The sequence below is a fragment of the Camelina sativa genome, chromosome 9, assembly GCF_030686135.1.
Source record: "Camelina sativa cultivar CO46 ecotype springtype chromosome 9, ASM3068613v1".
Classification (NCBI taxonomy): Eukaryota; Viridiplantae; Streptophyta; class Magnoliopsida; order Brassicales; family Brassicaceae; genus Camelina; species Camelina sativa.
Window position 1 is genome coordinate 37332268 of NC_141888.1, and position 16040 is coordinate 37348307.

At 33.5% G+C, this 16040-nt stretch overlaps 1 protein-coding gene and 1 long non-coding RNA gene across 2 annotated transcripts; both read left to right on the forward strand.

The window, feature by feature from the left end:
* The first annotated feature begins 2435 nt into the window (after nt 1–2435).
* LOC104713450 (uncharacterized) lies at nt 2436–2975 on the forward strand. Its single transcript, XR_755638.3, has 3 exons — nt 2436–2540; nt 2623–2761; nt 2846–2975. It is a non-coding gene; the product is annotated as an uncharacterized LOC104713450 (long non-coding RNA).
* A 4601-nt stretch (nt 2976–7576) lies between these two features.
* On the forward strand, nt 7577–11678 carry LOC104713451 (phosphatidylinositol 4-phosphate 5-kinase 2). The gene is made up of 8 exons (XM_087467030.1): nt 7577–8968; nt 9062–9226; nt 9344–9509; nt 9671–9781; nt 9862–10055; nt 10151–10281; nt 10376–10469; nt 10851–11678. Exons 1-8 carry the CDS (start codon nt 7848–7850, stop codon nt 11149–11151), a joined length of 2283 nt encoding a protein of 760 aa, XP_087323156.1. The 5' UTR covers nt 7577–7847; the 3' UTR covers nt 11152–11678.
* Nucleotides 11679–16040: the final 4362 nt, after the last annotated feature.

Sequence of the window (16040 nt, forward strand, 5' to 3'; positions counted from 1 at the left end):
TACTAAGTTTTAAAACGTTTTTCAATAATATAACGTAGTTGTTGTTAGCTGTAGGCAGGCACCGTCAACAAATTAATATAATGCATGAAAACGCTACGTAATGGACATGATGAAGTCACGACTACGATTAAAATATATATTCGAATCCTCGAATTATCTAGTGTACTTCAGTACTTTAACAGTTAAACATACTTTTTTATTTTCTAAGTTGATGCTATTTAATAGAACAAAAGATAAAGTTTTAAACCAAAGATGATAGTAATAATAATAGAAGCTAAAATCGAAATCCAATTGGGTTCGTTTCTGCCAACGATGAAGACGTATGACTGTTCAATCTGATACTTTTCAGTTTCATATTCTTTCTTTTAATATGTTTTTTTCTTTATAAAAACTATTTTGTATATCGAAAAATTAATGAAGCAGAAAGGTACGAAAGAAAAGACTAAAACTATGAGCATGGGCTTTCCCTTTCAAGCTTACACGACAAAGAGACGTATTCGTAAATTTAAAACCCATTAATACGTAAGTCCAATAAACTGTATTATCATTTCTTAAGAAAATACGTATTGGAACTTCAACGTGATCTCTCCATTTTTTTAGTACGTTACAAACTCCTTTTATCTTTTTTTATATTATACACAGACCTCAAAGACATAGAACTATAGGAGTATAAAACAAAGGTAATGCTAGAAAACAAAACCATTACATTTATCATAGTTTATACTCATCGCACGGAATTAACCACAATATTTGCTGTGGTGCGCTGACATCGAATCAGAAAAAAAAAAAGAACATGACACACGTTGGAGCTACTTTACCTACAAAACCAAAATAAGTGGTCCGAAACGATGAATTAAATCGAGGAGATTTTATTTTTATTCAAACTTTTTTTTTTTTTTTAGGGTCAACATTTTAATAAGAAGGATGATGAGTTTGGTAAAACCTGGAGTGATAAGACGTTGGTGTAAGGCTTATTGAGGAATGGGCTTTTGATTCTCCAACAGAACAAAGGATATATTGTTACATCAATACCTGAGCTTCTTCTCTCTTCTATGACCCATGCCTTTTAGTTGGCTAGTTGCATACGTCACCAATCCCCCACCATATAATATTTTATTTTAGCACTAATAAAAACAAAAGTAAGATAATATTTCTCTTCTATTCATATTGAGGTGTGACCAAAAGATAACAGTTTGTTCATGATTTTCATTGGACAATAACCAGGTTGAAATGTCAAAAGTACACTACAGTCCCAACTCTTTTGTTACACAGAAGAAACTTTCCAATTCTTATCCCGAGATAAGTTTGCATTTTTGGGTTTTTGATATCCTTTGTTTATTTTGTACTAATTCAGAGTGACAAATAAGCACACTTTTATAAGATGCACACAAGTTCATTATTGGATGAATTATCTCGACTTTTTTTTTTGCAATGAAGTAATTTGTTTTGAATGGAAAGTTGCATACAAATACCATCTAAGGCCATGTTTATCGGCAAAACAATGAGGTGATCTTGGACTTTATTAAAATGAGAAATAATGAATAGTGTTTTTAAAATCAGGCCAAATGATCTTAATTAAGATCTGTTCTTCAAGTGTTCTTATGCTGACATGTCACCTTGTAAACGAAAGAAACGTTGATGTTATTCCCTTTCCCTTTCCCTTTCTTATTCCCCGACGAGAGATTTTTTTTTCCTCACCGTTGTCTCCTCTTTGGTCATCATCTTCTTCATCGTCTCTTCAGTACCAGAAACCCTAATTTCGCAATCAAATGTCAAAATTCCCAAATCGAAACGGAGACAACAGAGGATCCAGCTCAACCGAAGAATTCTTCAAGCTCTTCCGGAGTAGGATTCGGTTCTCCGGCTAAGAAACTGAGTGCGGCGGATTCATCGGGGAATAAGAAAGGGAAAGGGAAGAGAGTGGTGAATCGGCGTGCTCCGGTGGATAAACCGGTGTTTATGAGCGAAGAAGGAGCGGCGAAAGCAGAGGAGCAGAGACAGAACGAGAACGCGTTTCTTCTCGCTCCAATCCAATTCGTGAAAGTGATTTCGTGAATCCAGAAAGCTCTGAAGCCAATAAGGTTAGAAATATTCCTTTAGTCTTTTTACCTATTGTTCTGTTTATCTGATTCGTTTGAGAGTTGTGTGATTTATTGATTCTTGTAGACTCGAGAACCAAGTTTTAGCTTATTGATGTTATCACTATACTTGACTTGTGTCATTCGAAGTAGAAATGTGTTGTGGTAGCTTTAACTCAAGAATGTGATAATGGGCAGATGATGTATGTTATCAAGGATGGAGTTCGTGAATTGGATCAATGGTGTAACAAGCTCCTTAAGTACGGTGAAGCAGCAGTCTCCTCTGTGAAACGAGACGACAGTCCTAAGGTTCGTAATCTTCTAAACACATATATAATCTCATGGAGAGACTCAATGGAATGTATCTGATGAAATGCATTTGGTGGAATCATATTAGTTGATCGAACATGTCCGTCACTTGTCTCTTGTAGTCTTTGAATGAAAAGTTTATCAGAAGCTGAGGTATAATAAGTTCATTTTTACCGTCTCTCTTAGAAGATGACAATCTCATAGTCGAGACTAATTAAGAGGAGGTTATGATCAGGTTATAAGAGAAGGGAATGACATAACACTTGTTGGATGGGGAGCTCAGCTTACCATTATGTAACAAGCTTGTCTAGACTCTACTCCCTTGGGACAAAGAAACTGTTGAGGCCTCGGTTAAAAAGACTGGCAGACTTCTTGTAAGCTCTAACTTAAATGATAATGGCGGGTTTTGTTTTGTCTGGTCCATCTTATAAACTGTTTTGTTTTTGCTTGGGTTGCAGATAAGCCATGAGGCTCCAATAACAGGAGGTTTTGGAGCAGAGATCTCTGCAACAATCCTTGAACGTTGTTTCTTGAAGGTAAGTAAATATTGATCTCAATTAATCCTTTTCTCTTATCACGTTGCTCCGACCCAAAGAGCAGTTTCTAACATATCATGTGCTCTTGTTTGACACATATATTGGATGCAATCAAAACAACTGTGAATTACTAGCCGTTCTATCTGTTTCTTTGTTATCCCATTCGTCAATGTAACCAATTCTACAAATGTAAAACCTTTTCTACTTTAAATAAGTCCATTAATTTCCACCAGATATATTGTCTTTGAGATTTAGCCGTGAACATTTTAGACTCAATTGTATACATAATCCAAGTTTTCTTACAAGACTAAAGAAGACATGTTATTAAAATGTTATTTTATAAATTTTTATAATTGTAATATGTTTAAAAATATTAATAAACATTATATTATTAAATAGTATTAAACATTCTTAAATTTTTTATTAAACATTAATAAACATTTTAAAATTTTTATAAAAATATTATATTATTAAATCTTAAGATCTTATACATGTTCTCCCAATAACTTACTTCTTAACAAAAGTTCTTAAGAACTGATCTTACATTATTTTTACAATATTTCTCTTCTAAGAACACCCTTACCTGATCCCCCTATAAACATGCCCTAACTTGGTAATGTGTGATGGTAACTTGGTAATTTGTGATACAAATACTAGCTTTTGTAATTTAAAATTTTGAACGTATTTGCAGGTAAAATAAGTATAGCAGATGAAAGTTAAAAAGGTGAGATTCAGCTCTCTTATCAAATCATAATATTTCGTTTGAAAATAGATTTGTATTTTTGTGTGATTTGGAAATTGGGAAGATAGGACTTATGAGTCTTCTTCTGCTTTGATGCGTACGTAATAGGTCGGCGGACGGCTAACCTGACTAATCGGTCATCCATCTTCTTTGTCTTTTCTCTTCTAATTCCATTCACATAATTTATCATTATTGTTTTGCTTAACATGACAGAATTATCATTAAGAGAGATTGTCATGTCAAATTTTCTAGTACAAGAATCTGTTTTCCTTTCTTATCTTGATCAGAATTTTACAATAGTGATTTACGTTCAAATTTCAGCTGTAAATCAGAACATTATTAATAAATTGTCCTTTAACACCATCTTCAACCTATTTTTTCCAATTTTTCACACTCTAAATTGTAACTCCAAAAAAGCATATCATCAGTTTCTTTTTAACCCTATAACTATATTTCAACTCCAAAAACAATATTATGGGGTGTGTTTGAGTGTTTCATTCATATATATTTATGGTTGTTTTTCTTCTGTCGGACAAATCAAAACAGTTTGCTAATTCCCCCTCGAAAGATTTTTTACGAGTTGAAAAATCATGTTTTGACAGTCTCACGTGTGCAAACATGAACGTTGCACGTGACTATTCTGAGAAAGAGGAAACGTAATCTTCGTAGTATCTTTACGCCAGCCGCCCCCCAGAGACAGGTGGTTCGCTCTAGACTTTGATGACGTGCTTTGAAATCCTGACCGCTAAAAAGACTTCAACACGTGGCACCATCTATGTCGTTGGATTCTTCGTAGACGACGATATTAGTTGGGCCGTGACAGCCCAAATGTTACAAAAGCGGATCCCACATATGTGCCAGCTCAGCTTAATCATCCCAACTGTTAATTAAGAAGAAAAAGGAGCTGTTTGTAGATAATGACGCGTAATTAGATTTGCATTTTAGTTAATTAAATAATCCGCAAAATTAGAGTCATTTTTGTCTTCTCTTGTCATATCTGTCTCTAATTTCTTTTTCCCAAATCATGGCGAATCATAATCTATGGGGATCAATTATTTTAAGATGAAATACTCACAACGTCGCTCGATCATGCGAATAAAAAATTGGTAAAATATAAGAAGAGAATTAGTAGCTTCTTGCATTATTAAAGATACTGTATGTATTATCTCTTGAATTTAAAAACACAATCATTTAAAATCTTATAACCAATAACAAGCTATATTGAACAAATTCTCAATAAAATAGCTCTATCTGACAACGTGATATCCCCCAATCTTGTTTTATAATTTATTAGTGAGACCGATGTATATTATAAGGGATCTTCAACGATCTTTTAATTTGTTCTCTATTGCATTTTCATGTTGAATAAACCTTTTCCAGGAGTGTTTAGTAATATATATTTCCAAAAAAACGTTAAAAAAGATTATCATCACAGTAAACCACAGTTACCACACACACACACATAAAAAAAATGATACAGTATACTCCTACAGTATAATCCTAGTTATCCATTTTTATCGGTTTCAAAACAATACTGTTGCAATGATCATTGTTACCTCGTGCTTTTCAATTAGTGACAGCTTCTTATATGATTAGACCGATGCAAAATTAATCTAACCACAACCACAAGATAAGTCAATAACTTTCCACTAGATTATTGGAGATTCAACTAATAGCCTCGGGTGTAGAAGTCTTTACCGATCGAATAATATATACATTAAATAAACAAGATAGCATTAGCATTGTTCGATGTATAATGTTTTGCTTCCGATATACGGGATATATTACAACAACATTATACAGTGTATACGTGTTATATGTTACAGTTTGTGTAAATGCGTATATTAATCAACACAATACAAATAACGATTGGCGTTTCTTAAAGAAGGACAACAAAATTATCAATCGATAAAGTAAAACTAAAACTTTGAATAACGACCGACGGACGTCATATAAATATAATAAAGGCACATAGAAGAACAAAATTAAAAAGTCTCATCATGTGGTTACGAAACATTATCACCTGGTTTCCTTTCTTTATTCCACTAATTCGCGATGACGATTTGTTAATGATCGATCATAGTTGTTTACAATTATAAATTAGTTTTGATTAGCATGTAGTGTTATTATTTAGAAGAAGGAGATAAACATAACTAATCATTTGGTCTTTTACGTGGGTATCACATTAATTCCATACAACGTAGGGCACGCCGGCACTTAGTTTTCTTTTTTATTTTTATACATGTATATGTAAGTATTACTACTATAGATAGGCTCTCAAATGTCTCGAGATTTGTTTATTGCTTCGAGCTTGAGTTTTGTTTGACGAATTTAATTACCGTTTGTGATTTTTACCTTTATTTTAACAATAACTACAGTTTAAACAAATCATCAATGATGAAATAACGGTTAAAGAAGTTTCTAACTGCAAACATTTCTGAAATAATCAGAGTAACCAAAAACAAAACTTCGTACGTTGACGTGTGAACAACTTTAATGTCTCCATCAAAATTGCCGTAATTAAAACAATAGTAACATTTTTTTTTATAGATAACCGAAGTAGATGATAGATCATATATAGACCGAGAGGAGAGATACTAATCTTTGAGAGGTTAATGGTAGCACATTGATAGATTTTATAAAACACAGTTAAGGCATTATTAGACATTCATATTTTGTTTTGTTATGAGGATTTGAACTCATATGAAAAATGATAAATCCAACAACATTAGATATTCATAGTTTTTAAAACTTGATTTTTTTGTCAATATTATATATATATAACGTTTTAGCTGAAAAAAGAGCCAATCAAAAGATTTATTTCCATAGAAAGGAAAAAAAACTCCCCCTAAAATAACTTTTCCTTTCTAATTTTTTGTTTCTATTCTAATTGCTCTGATTAGATATATTTATATCAATATTGGAAAGTAACACACACACTAAACTAGTTAGGTGTGATTACTGAATAGTGAATACTGTTTTGTTTCCAAAATCTTTTGAAAATTTTACTCATATAAACAGCAGTTTATATTTGTGCTATACTTTAAAAAGAAAATTTGAATCTGTGTTACATTTATTCATTTTTATTATTATTAATAGTATAGTCGGAATTATTGAAGTCAATACATTGGTCATAACAATGTGACTTTTTTTAAGTCGGGCTTAGGTCTGGGCATTCGGTTAACCATTCGGTTTCGGTTCGGTTGTATTCGGTTTCGGTTATTTTGGATATAGTAATATAATAACCATTTGGATATTTTTAAAATTTCGGTTCGGTTCGGTTCGGTTTCTTTCGGTTCGGTTTCGGTTTAGTTATTTAAATAAATAACCATAACTAACATAAATTATATTAACATTAACCAAATAAACCAAATATAACCAAAACTAACCGAATATAACCAAAATTAACCAAATATATAATAGGGAAAAATATTGATTCAATTTTACAAAATAGTATTTAACTTTGTAAATTCAAAATAATAACATTTACATATATTGATTATTTAAAATATTTAATTGTTTTGAATCTAGAAATAATTTATATTTTAAGTTTATTTTATAGTTTGCATAATATTAAGTATATAATATTTGATATCTTCTAGGTTTTCGGGTATTTCGGTTAACCATTTAATTGTCGGTTCGGTTCGGTTCGGTTTCGGTTAGTTTGGATATAGATTTTTACTAACCATTCGGGTATTTGAAGAATTTCGGTTCGGTTCGGTTTGGTTTTTTTCGGTTCGGTTTCGGTCGGTTATTTGGTTATCGGTTATTTTGCCCAGCCCTAATCGGGCTGGTGGGCTTTTTGTGTCCGCTTCCCAATGGTTTTACTACTACGAAAAACTTAAAATTAAATTTTACTATTTTACCCTAACAAATTATTTTATTTAGTAAAAAAAAACTTTTATTTATTTATTTATCTTCTCTCTCTCTTTGTCTGTCTCTTTATCCTTTTGCTTTTGATACTGCTGCTTCTTCTTCATTCTCCCCTTTTCTTTTTTTTGCTCTCTCTGTATCGTTTTTTAGGAATCTCTCACCAAACATTTAGGTTTCTTCTCAGATTTAGAAACTTTTTTTCTCAAATCTGTGATTCTCCATTTGATTTCTCCTTAACGGAAGAAATCGAATGCCCATTTCGGTAATTTTTTTGAAGAGGGAAGCAGATAGGGTTTATGTGATGAGTAGATGATGCGTGAACCGCTTGTTATTGAAGAAGAAGAAGGAGCTACTGAGGTTTTACTTGTGGAGAAGAAAAAGAAAGTTCTAGAAGGAGGAGACGAAGAAGAAGAAGAGAGAAGAAGAAGAGACGATTTGTTGTTACTAGCTTTAACAACAACGCCGATGGTACGATCGAAATCACAAGGAACCACGAGGCGCGTCACTCCCACGCCACCTCCCGTAGACGTAGAGAAACCGTTACCAAACGGAGATCTCTACATGGGAACTTTCTCCGGCGGGTTTCCTAACGGATCCGGCAAATATCTCTGGAAAGATGGCTGTATGTACGAAGGCGAGTGGAAACGTGGCAAAGCCAACGGTAAAGGCAAGTTCTCGTGGCCTAGCGGTGCGACTTACGAAGGCGAATTCAAATCTGGGAGAATGGAAGGGTTCGGCACTTTTGTTGGAGTCGACGGTGATACCTATAGAGGCTCTTGGGTTGCTGATCGGAAACATGGTCATGGTCAGAAGAGGTACGCCAACGGAGATTACTATGAAGGCACGTGGCGGCGGAATCTACAAGACGGGAGAGGGAGGTATGTTTGGATGAATGGGAATCAGTATACTGGAGAGTGGAGGAATGGTGTGATTTGTGGTAAAGGTGTGCTTGCTTGGCCTAATGGGAATAAGTATGAAGGTCAATGGGAGAATGGTGTTCCTAAAGGGAGTGGTGTGTTTACTTGGGCTGATGGGAGTTCGTGGATTGGTTCTTGGAATGAGAGTAGTAGTTTGATGAGGAGTTTCTTTGATGGGATTGAGAAGAGTGAGTTGATTGTTGCCGCGACGAGGAAGAGATCTTCTGTTGATAGTGGAGCTGGGAGTTTGAGTGGTGGTGGTGGTGATAAGGTTTTTCCTAGGATTTGTATTTGGGAATCTGATGGTGAAGCTGGGGATATTACCTGTGATATTGTTGATAATGTGGAAGCTTCTGTGATTTATAGAGATAGGATTTCGATTGATCGAGATGGGTTTAGGCAGTTTAGGAAGAATCCTTGTTGTTTCAGTGGTGAGGCTAAGAAACCTGGAGAGACTATTTCTAAAGGGCATAAGAAATATGATTTGATGCTCAACTTGCAACATGGAATCAGGTAAACATATATATATTTTCTCAAGACTTTTTCAGAATCCCTAGGGATGATGATCTAGATCTGTGTTTTTAACCAAAGTGTGATGATTTTTAGGTATTCTGTCGGCAAACATGCTTCCACTGTTCGTGATCTTAAACAGAGTGATTTTGATCCGAGTGAAAAGTTTTGGACAAGGTTCCCACCTGAGGGGTCTAAGACCACACCGCCGCATCAATCTGTGGATTTCCGCTGGAAGGACTATTGCCCTTTGGTGTTTAGGTAACAAATCTTTTGCTGTTAGATATCTCTTTCAATGTGTTAATCTTATTGTGCACAAGTTTGGTGATGTTTATTCTCTAAATCTGTGTTTGTGGTGAAATTTGTTTCTTTTGATAGACGCCTGCGGGAGCTTTTCACGGTGGATCCTGCTGATTATATGTTAGCTATCTGTGGGAACGATGCTCTTAGGGAACTTTCATCACCTGGAAAGAGTGGAAGCTTTTTCTACTTAACTCAAGATGACAGATTTATGATTAAGACAGTGAAGAAATCTGAAGTCAAGGTTAGTCGTTGGCTATTTTCTTGACTTCTTCTGTCTTCTGTGAATCCCTTTGTATTTTTCTTTTCTTTGCTTTCACTTTACATTCTTAATCATATATAGTCCACTATCTGTGGTTACCTAACAAAAACTTGACCTGATGTTGTTTGTCTTCATTATCCCAGGTTCTTCTACGAATGCTTCCAAGTTACTACAAACATGTCTGCCAGTATGAAAATACACTTGTGACTAGATTCTACGGTGTGCATTGTATCAAACCTGTTGGTGGCCAGAAGGTTTGTGTTGTTCATCTACATTTCAAAAGACTCTTTATTTTCAAAGGACAATTTTCTCATGTTGTTTGCCATCTTACCAGACTCGGTTTATTGTTATGGGGAACTTGTTCTGCTCGGAATATAGAATTCAGAGACGGTTTGATCTGAAAGGGTCTTCCCATGGACGGTATACATCCAAACCTGAAGTGGAAATCGACGAGACCACTACTCTCAAGGACCTTGATCTCAATTTTGCTTTCCGTCTTCAGAGAAATTGGTACCAGGAGCTTATGACGTAAGCTTCCCAAATTGCTAGTGTTATTCTTTTTTTCTATTTGTGTGTTTGAAATTGCAAACACATTACTAAGCTGGCTGCATTTCGTTCTCCAGGCAAATTAAGCGCGACTGTGAGTTCTTGGAAGCTGCAAGAATAATGGATTATAGCCTTCTGGTTGGCGTTCACTTCCGTGATGACAACACAGGAGACAAAATGGGGCTTTCTCCATTCGTTTTAAGATCTGGTTAGTTAAACTTCTCGTTCTTTTTTAATTTTTTTTTTTTTTTTTGTGTGCCTGTTTCATTGTGATGATATTTGTTTGTTCATGTGTTGGGCAGGTAAGATAGAATCATACCAGAACGAGAAATTCATGCGAGGTTGTCGCTTCCTGGAGGCTGAACTTCAAGATATGGACCGCATCTTAGCTGGCAGGTATAGGAATATTTATTCTCGCCAATCATTACTTGGGTTTTAATCTTTAGCACAAGAAGTTGACCTAACAATAGTCCTTTTGAATTGAACGTATTGGTAATTACTGTGGCAGAGTTAGATGAAAGGTTCAGTTTCCCATTAGATATGATTTTCATCTGAGAACTACGTTACATCTATGCATTATTGTCTTCAAAAGTTGTTTGGCAATCTTGTGGGGGATGTTCTATTGAATAGAAAAACACAATCATATTGTGGGGGCAAGACAGATCATGTGGTCCTTTTTTTTTGTTTCTTAAACTAGTTGTTAAAGATTCAACCAATTCTCTACCCGTAGTTATACATATTTATCAACATGTTACTAAAAGCTGATTGCTTTTGCAGGAAACCGTTGATTCGATTAGGCGCAAACATGCCTGCAAGAGCAGAACGAATGGCGAGAAGAAGCGACTTTGATCAATATTCATCTGGAGGGACGAACTATCTATCCCACGGAGAGGTCTACGAAGTGGTTCTGTATTTTGGAGTCATTGACATTTTACAAGATTACGACATAAGCAAGAAGATCGAGCATGCTTATAAGTCTCTACAGGCTGACCCGGCTTCAATCTCAGCTGTTGATCCAAAACTGTATTCAAGAAGGTTTAGAGATTTCATCAGCAGAATCTTCATCGAAGACGGCTAATGAAGGTATTATCCCCATCGTTGAAAGGTCAAACCAAAGCTCCTCGCTTTTTTACCTCAAATGGAGAGAGCTAAAAAAGATGCTGAGGCATGAAGGGGCAGAAGGGTAGTTTCACTGTTGGTACAAAAGGTCGAAGAAGGAAGGAAGTCGATTCGGAAATTCATTCATTTATAATATTTGAGAATGAAGTGATTAAACAAATTTTGGGGGTTGGGGATTATTTATTTTTGTTTTGGAAGGTGAGAAGAAAGAAGATATATGTGAATATAGAATTTGTGAAGGAGAAGATAAGTACATAGGCTTAGAGAAATGTGTTTTGGGAGATTTGGAGTTGGGTAATAAGATTAAGGTGTACAAGTTTAATGAAAAAGGATGGGTAGTTTATTTTTTTTATCTGTTTTGGGTTAATTTTTACTTTAAATTGGGACAAAAGTAAAAGCTAAAGATGTACTCTTCAAATCTTGAAAAGAGGGGCACATATTCCCATGGGATCCCTCTTCTTCTTCAACATCCTTTTCACATCCAAAGATACTTTGCCAAATTTTATTCAAACTCTATTTTCGAGTCACATGTTACAAACTACAATTTCTTAAATTGTACAAAGATAATAATCAGGTAGTATTTCTGATGATAATTGTTCATATGTGGAAAATAAATCGACCAATGATGTGCCTATACATAGAAAAAGACTATAGTAGTATGTTGGATGTATAGACTTGATATGATGTTACTATGATACATTTACAATATAAAAAAAATACTAGTACATAAACATATAGTAGTATGGTCAAAGAAGAGAGAGAGAGAGAGATAGGTTGGAATTGAGGTTGTGCTTCCATGAAAAGGAGAGAAAGCAAAGAGAGAAGACCACATGTCTCTCTTTTATAACTCTGAAATAAACATCTCACATTAGCCTTTCTTTTTCATAATTAATTATTGTTAATTTTATATAATTTATAAGGACCTAAAACAATACTATGTAGGTTGACTATATTTTCTATATTCTCCTATCTAGTAAAAAAAAATGAATTTTCACTATAATCGTTGTTACTCTTCACACCTCAAACTCTCTTTTAAATATGATAATGAGACGGGAGTAAAGGAAAAAGTATACTCCAATAATGTAAAAAGAGTTTTGTTACCACCAATGCATGCTTAGTTTTCTGTGAGCAAGGCCTGCCAAAGACTTCTAATCCGAATAGTTAAAATTTGTCACAATGGGACATATAATCCAAAGTTTAAACTCAATTCGTTGTATGTATACGGATTTAAAGTGTATATATATGACCCACAACCAAAAAGAAACAACATGATAACAGTACAAATTTTTTAAAAACTATCTAATCTACTTGGGAGTTGAGTTGTTGAGACTTGAGATTATATAACTAGAGGAAAAAAGGAAGAAAAATAAAAGTAGATGAAAACCCGACCACCAAGGAGAGCGAGTGTAACAAAAGTCAAATTACATAAAGATGAAAATAAAATTGAATATTAGTATAAACAAAATACTACGTGTCATATAATGTGTGCCAATTTATCTTCAGATCCTAGAGTCCAAATTCCCAAGAAGAACATTCTATTTAAAAACTCTATAACCTGAGAAAGAAAAAAATAGAGTAATTAAGTTACTGTTTCATTTCTAGAGTAGTAGTATTGATTAATTAAACTATACGAGAGCAGTGAATGCCCATTGACCAGATCCAGTATTCATTTTTCGCATGAATCGTCGAGCCTTTTTGCTGCTACAGTATTAATTAACGAACCCGCTCCCACAGTTACACAAAATTCATAATCCCTCATGCTAAGCAAAGTATATTTACTGCATCATCCCTTTTAGTTATACAAAAAGCTTATAATCCAAAGTTTACATTATATAAGTACACAAATCTTCAAACCACATTTAATAAAAACCAAAACAATAGTATAATATACTAAGCTTGACTACAGTTTTCTCGAGAAACAGAGAGACAAAAAAAGAAGAACATATCATAAGTGAATACTGTACTTACTGTCTGCATGAAATTAACTAGTACTACTAGTATAATGTAAATAAATAGAAGAAAAATAAAAAAGAAATGGTTCTCTAAACGAGAAAATAGGAAAAAGACAGAACTTTGAACAGTAGCTAGGTCTGCCAAACACTTGCATGCCTAAAAAGTCCTTTTAAATTAAATGTCACAAATATCAACATATATTTTTCTTACATACTGTTGTCAAAATAACCAAATTTACTGATTTGGGAAATCATAAGCTTGCGAAGATACAGCAGTAAGATCTGATTTTATGAGAGGTCTGTCGATCTGTCTTGTTTGCTTTTTTTCACACATATATATATATATATATATATATCTATACATTATAAATGTTCTGTTTGTTTGTGTGTGTATTAGTGTATAGATAGATCCCATTCCCATACCAAATGGTATGTACGTCAAACTGAATTTAGAAATATCACAGCCATTAGCTAAATCTGAATGATCTAGACAGTAAGTGATATGAGCAAATCTATTTACTGTTTCAACCGATAACTGTAACACTAGATTCTAAAAATATGCTTCTTCTTTGTTTTATTTATTAAAGGTCTGCACATACCTAGAATTTTGACGATAAATGGTGTTATGGACCACTAGACGACGTCTAGACCATTCTATTTTACCATATTTAAAATTTTCGTTGTTTTACACATTTATACTCATTAGATGTTTAACCTAATACAAAATGATTGCATGTAATTAGTCTTATCGTACATGTAGATAGATGTATACACACTTCAACTGATTTTTGAATGAAGAAAAAAAATCATTTCATTCAGGACTCTGTAATAATCACATTCATGTGTGTGTGTGTCTGTGTGTTAAGTACATATAGACGTCGGTGTATGACAGACATGTAATCATGTAGAACAAACGTTTTGTCTAATTGTCTGCCAAGTGAGTAATTTTATCTTTATAGAAACAAGATAAATTGGTAGCGTAATATCTTAAAAAAAAAAGATACACTGTAATTTATATATCCACCACCTACGGCAATGCAAACAAAATCCGAATCCAGGTGAATCTTCTTAACCACGCCTTTGGTACTTTGGTTATCCCGTTCCCAACTACTATTAAATAAAACAAATTCAGTCTAAATTTGCTAACTTATCTAATTAGTCTCATTGATTTATTTATTTGGGTCTACGGTTATGAATGAACAGTATAGTTAAAGTTCCACTACTCTACTCCCCAAGTAGTTCAACAAAGGTAGACCAAATAATTAAACTACAAAAGCATATCAAAGGAAAATAAGCTAATTGTTTAAAAGCTTGTGGTAATTCTTATCTATATTATACTACTAGTCAGTCTAGTCTAAATGTATATACTCCTATAAATTACTAAAAAAAGTGTCCATTTACATGTAATCGACAACATATTTGAATTATTGAATTATGAGAATCGGAAGTAGGAAACTTTGGGAGTCTATTATCGGAAAACGGATCAACGTGAAAGTCAAGCCTACTTACTGACCTATTAACATACTTCAATAAAACCACCAATTCTTAATTAATTAGCCACCTTTCTTGTTGAATAATTTGAGCTATTATTTTTAGGCTTTATTCTCACTTTATACTAGTTACCCATAAAAGGCAAAACAAATCATTTACTATTTTTTTTTCCCCAAATATCATTAATTACAAACCAAAATTAATCCCTAACGAAATATTCAATGCTAGTATATGAATTCTGCAACGGCCAAGCTTGAGATCTAAAATATGACACATTCGAGGTAAAAATAAAATGAAGACAAAGAAATAATGAGAATTTAAGTGGTCTCAGTTTAGGGACTAAGTTGGTCTGAAATTGAAAAGCCTTCAAAAATGTGGCCATTGGTATTTTAAATAGGCACATTACTTCACATTCCAACATAAGGTTCCACCACAAGGGGACACCTTCTCTTAACCATCCCTTTCTTATCATTCTTGTATAATTCTATTTTTCGTAACAACTATTTTTTTTTTTCTCTTACAAAATTTTACACAAACAAGTATTGGTTATTTTTATTTACGATTAATTATGAATTTAATCCAAGAGCAAAAATGTGTTTTCAAGTTTTATCTTTCTTGTTGTGAATTTGATCAAAAGAAAAATAAATTAATAGAATGTTTACCCAAAATGCGAAATTTATACTAGGAATCACTAAATATTACATGAATGTTGTAGTGCTATGCTATATTTCAAGAACTTCATAAAATAATGGAAGTATAACTTGAGAAGAAAAGAAAAAAAATCAATAAATGAAATAAGCCAGCTAGACCGCTAATTAGACATATCAACCTAACGCTAATGATGGTGTCTTCTTTTACTGAAGAAACATCGTGATACATGTTGTTGACGCGTATTGTTCTTTGTTTCCAACCACCAAAAATAGAACCTTAATGTTGTTTTATGAGTGTTTTTTCTTCTCTAATTAGGATAGCTGCATTTGTTACCAACCAAATGGACGGACCGGACCATGTTCAAACCAATCTTTTTAATTAAGTGGTACAAAACGAAGTCTAGATAACAACTTCAACTGATAATACCATATGCAAATTGACCACCATAAGCAACATGAGCAACACAAAGCTTGACAGTTGGACAACCTTTTTGGATGTAATGATAATCGACATCAATGTAGTTCATGTAATTTTTTTATTAACTTTAACTGCAAGTTTCACGTTAAATATATACCAAATGACCATGATCGTTATCACGCTCTTTATTGTTGATGACAGCCATTTTGGTTTCTACTATTCTTAAAATGATCTCTTCAAATATATATCATCTTAACGAAATAATACATATGGATGAAATAATTTCATTAATAGGAAGATAATCTTGAGTGGATATATATAAGGATGATATTTAGCT

Coding starts and splice junctions, on each gene's coding strand:
- LOC104713451 (XM_087467030.1), top strand. CDS start 7,848: ATGATGCGTGAACCGCTTGTTATTGAAGAAGAAGAAGGAGCTACTGAG. Junction 8,969..9,061: donor AACTTGCAACATGGAATCAG/GTAAACATATAT, acceptor GATGATTTTTAG/GTATTCTGTCGGCAAACATG. Junction 10,470..10,850: donor GACCGCATCTTAGCTGGCAG/GTATAGGAATAT, acceptor TTGCTTTTGCAG/GAAACCGTTGATTCGATTAG.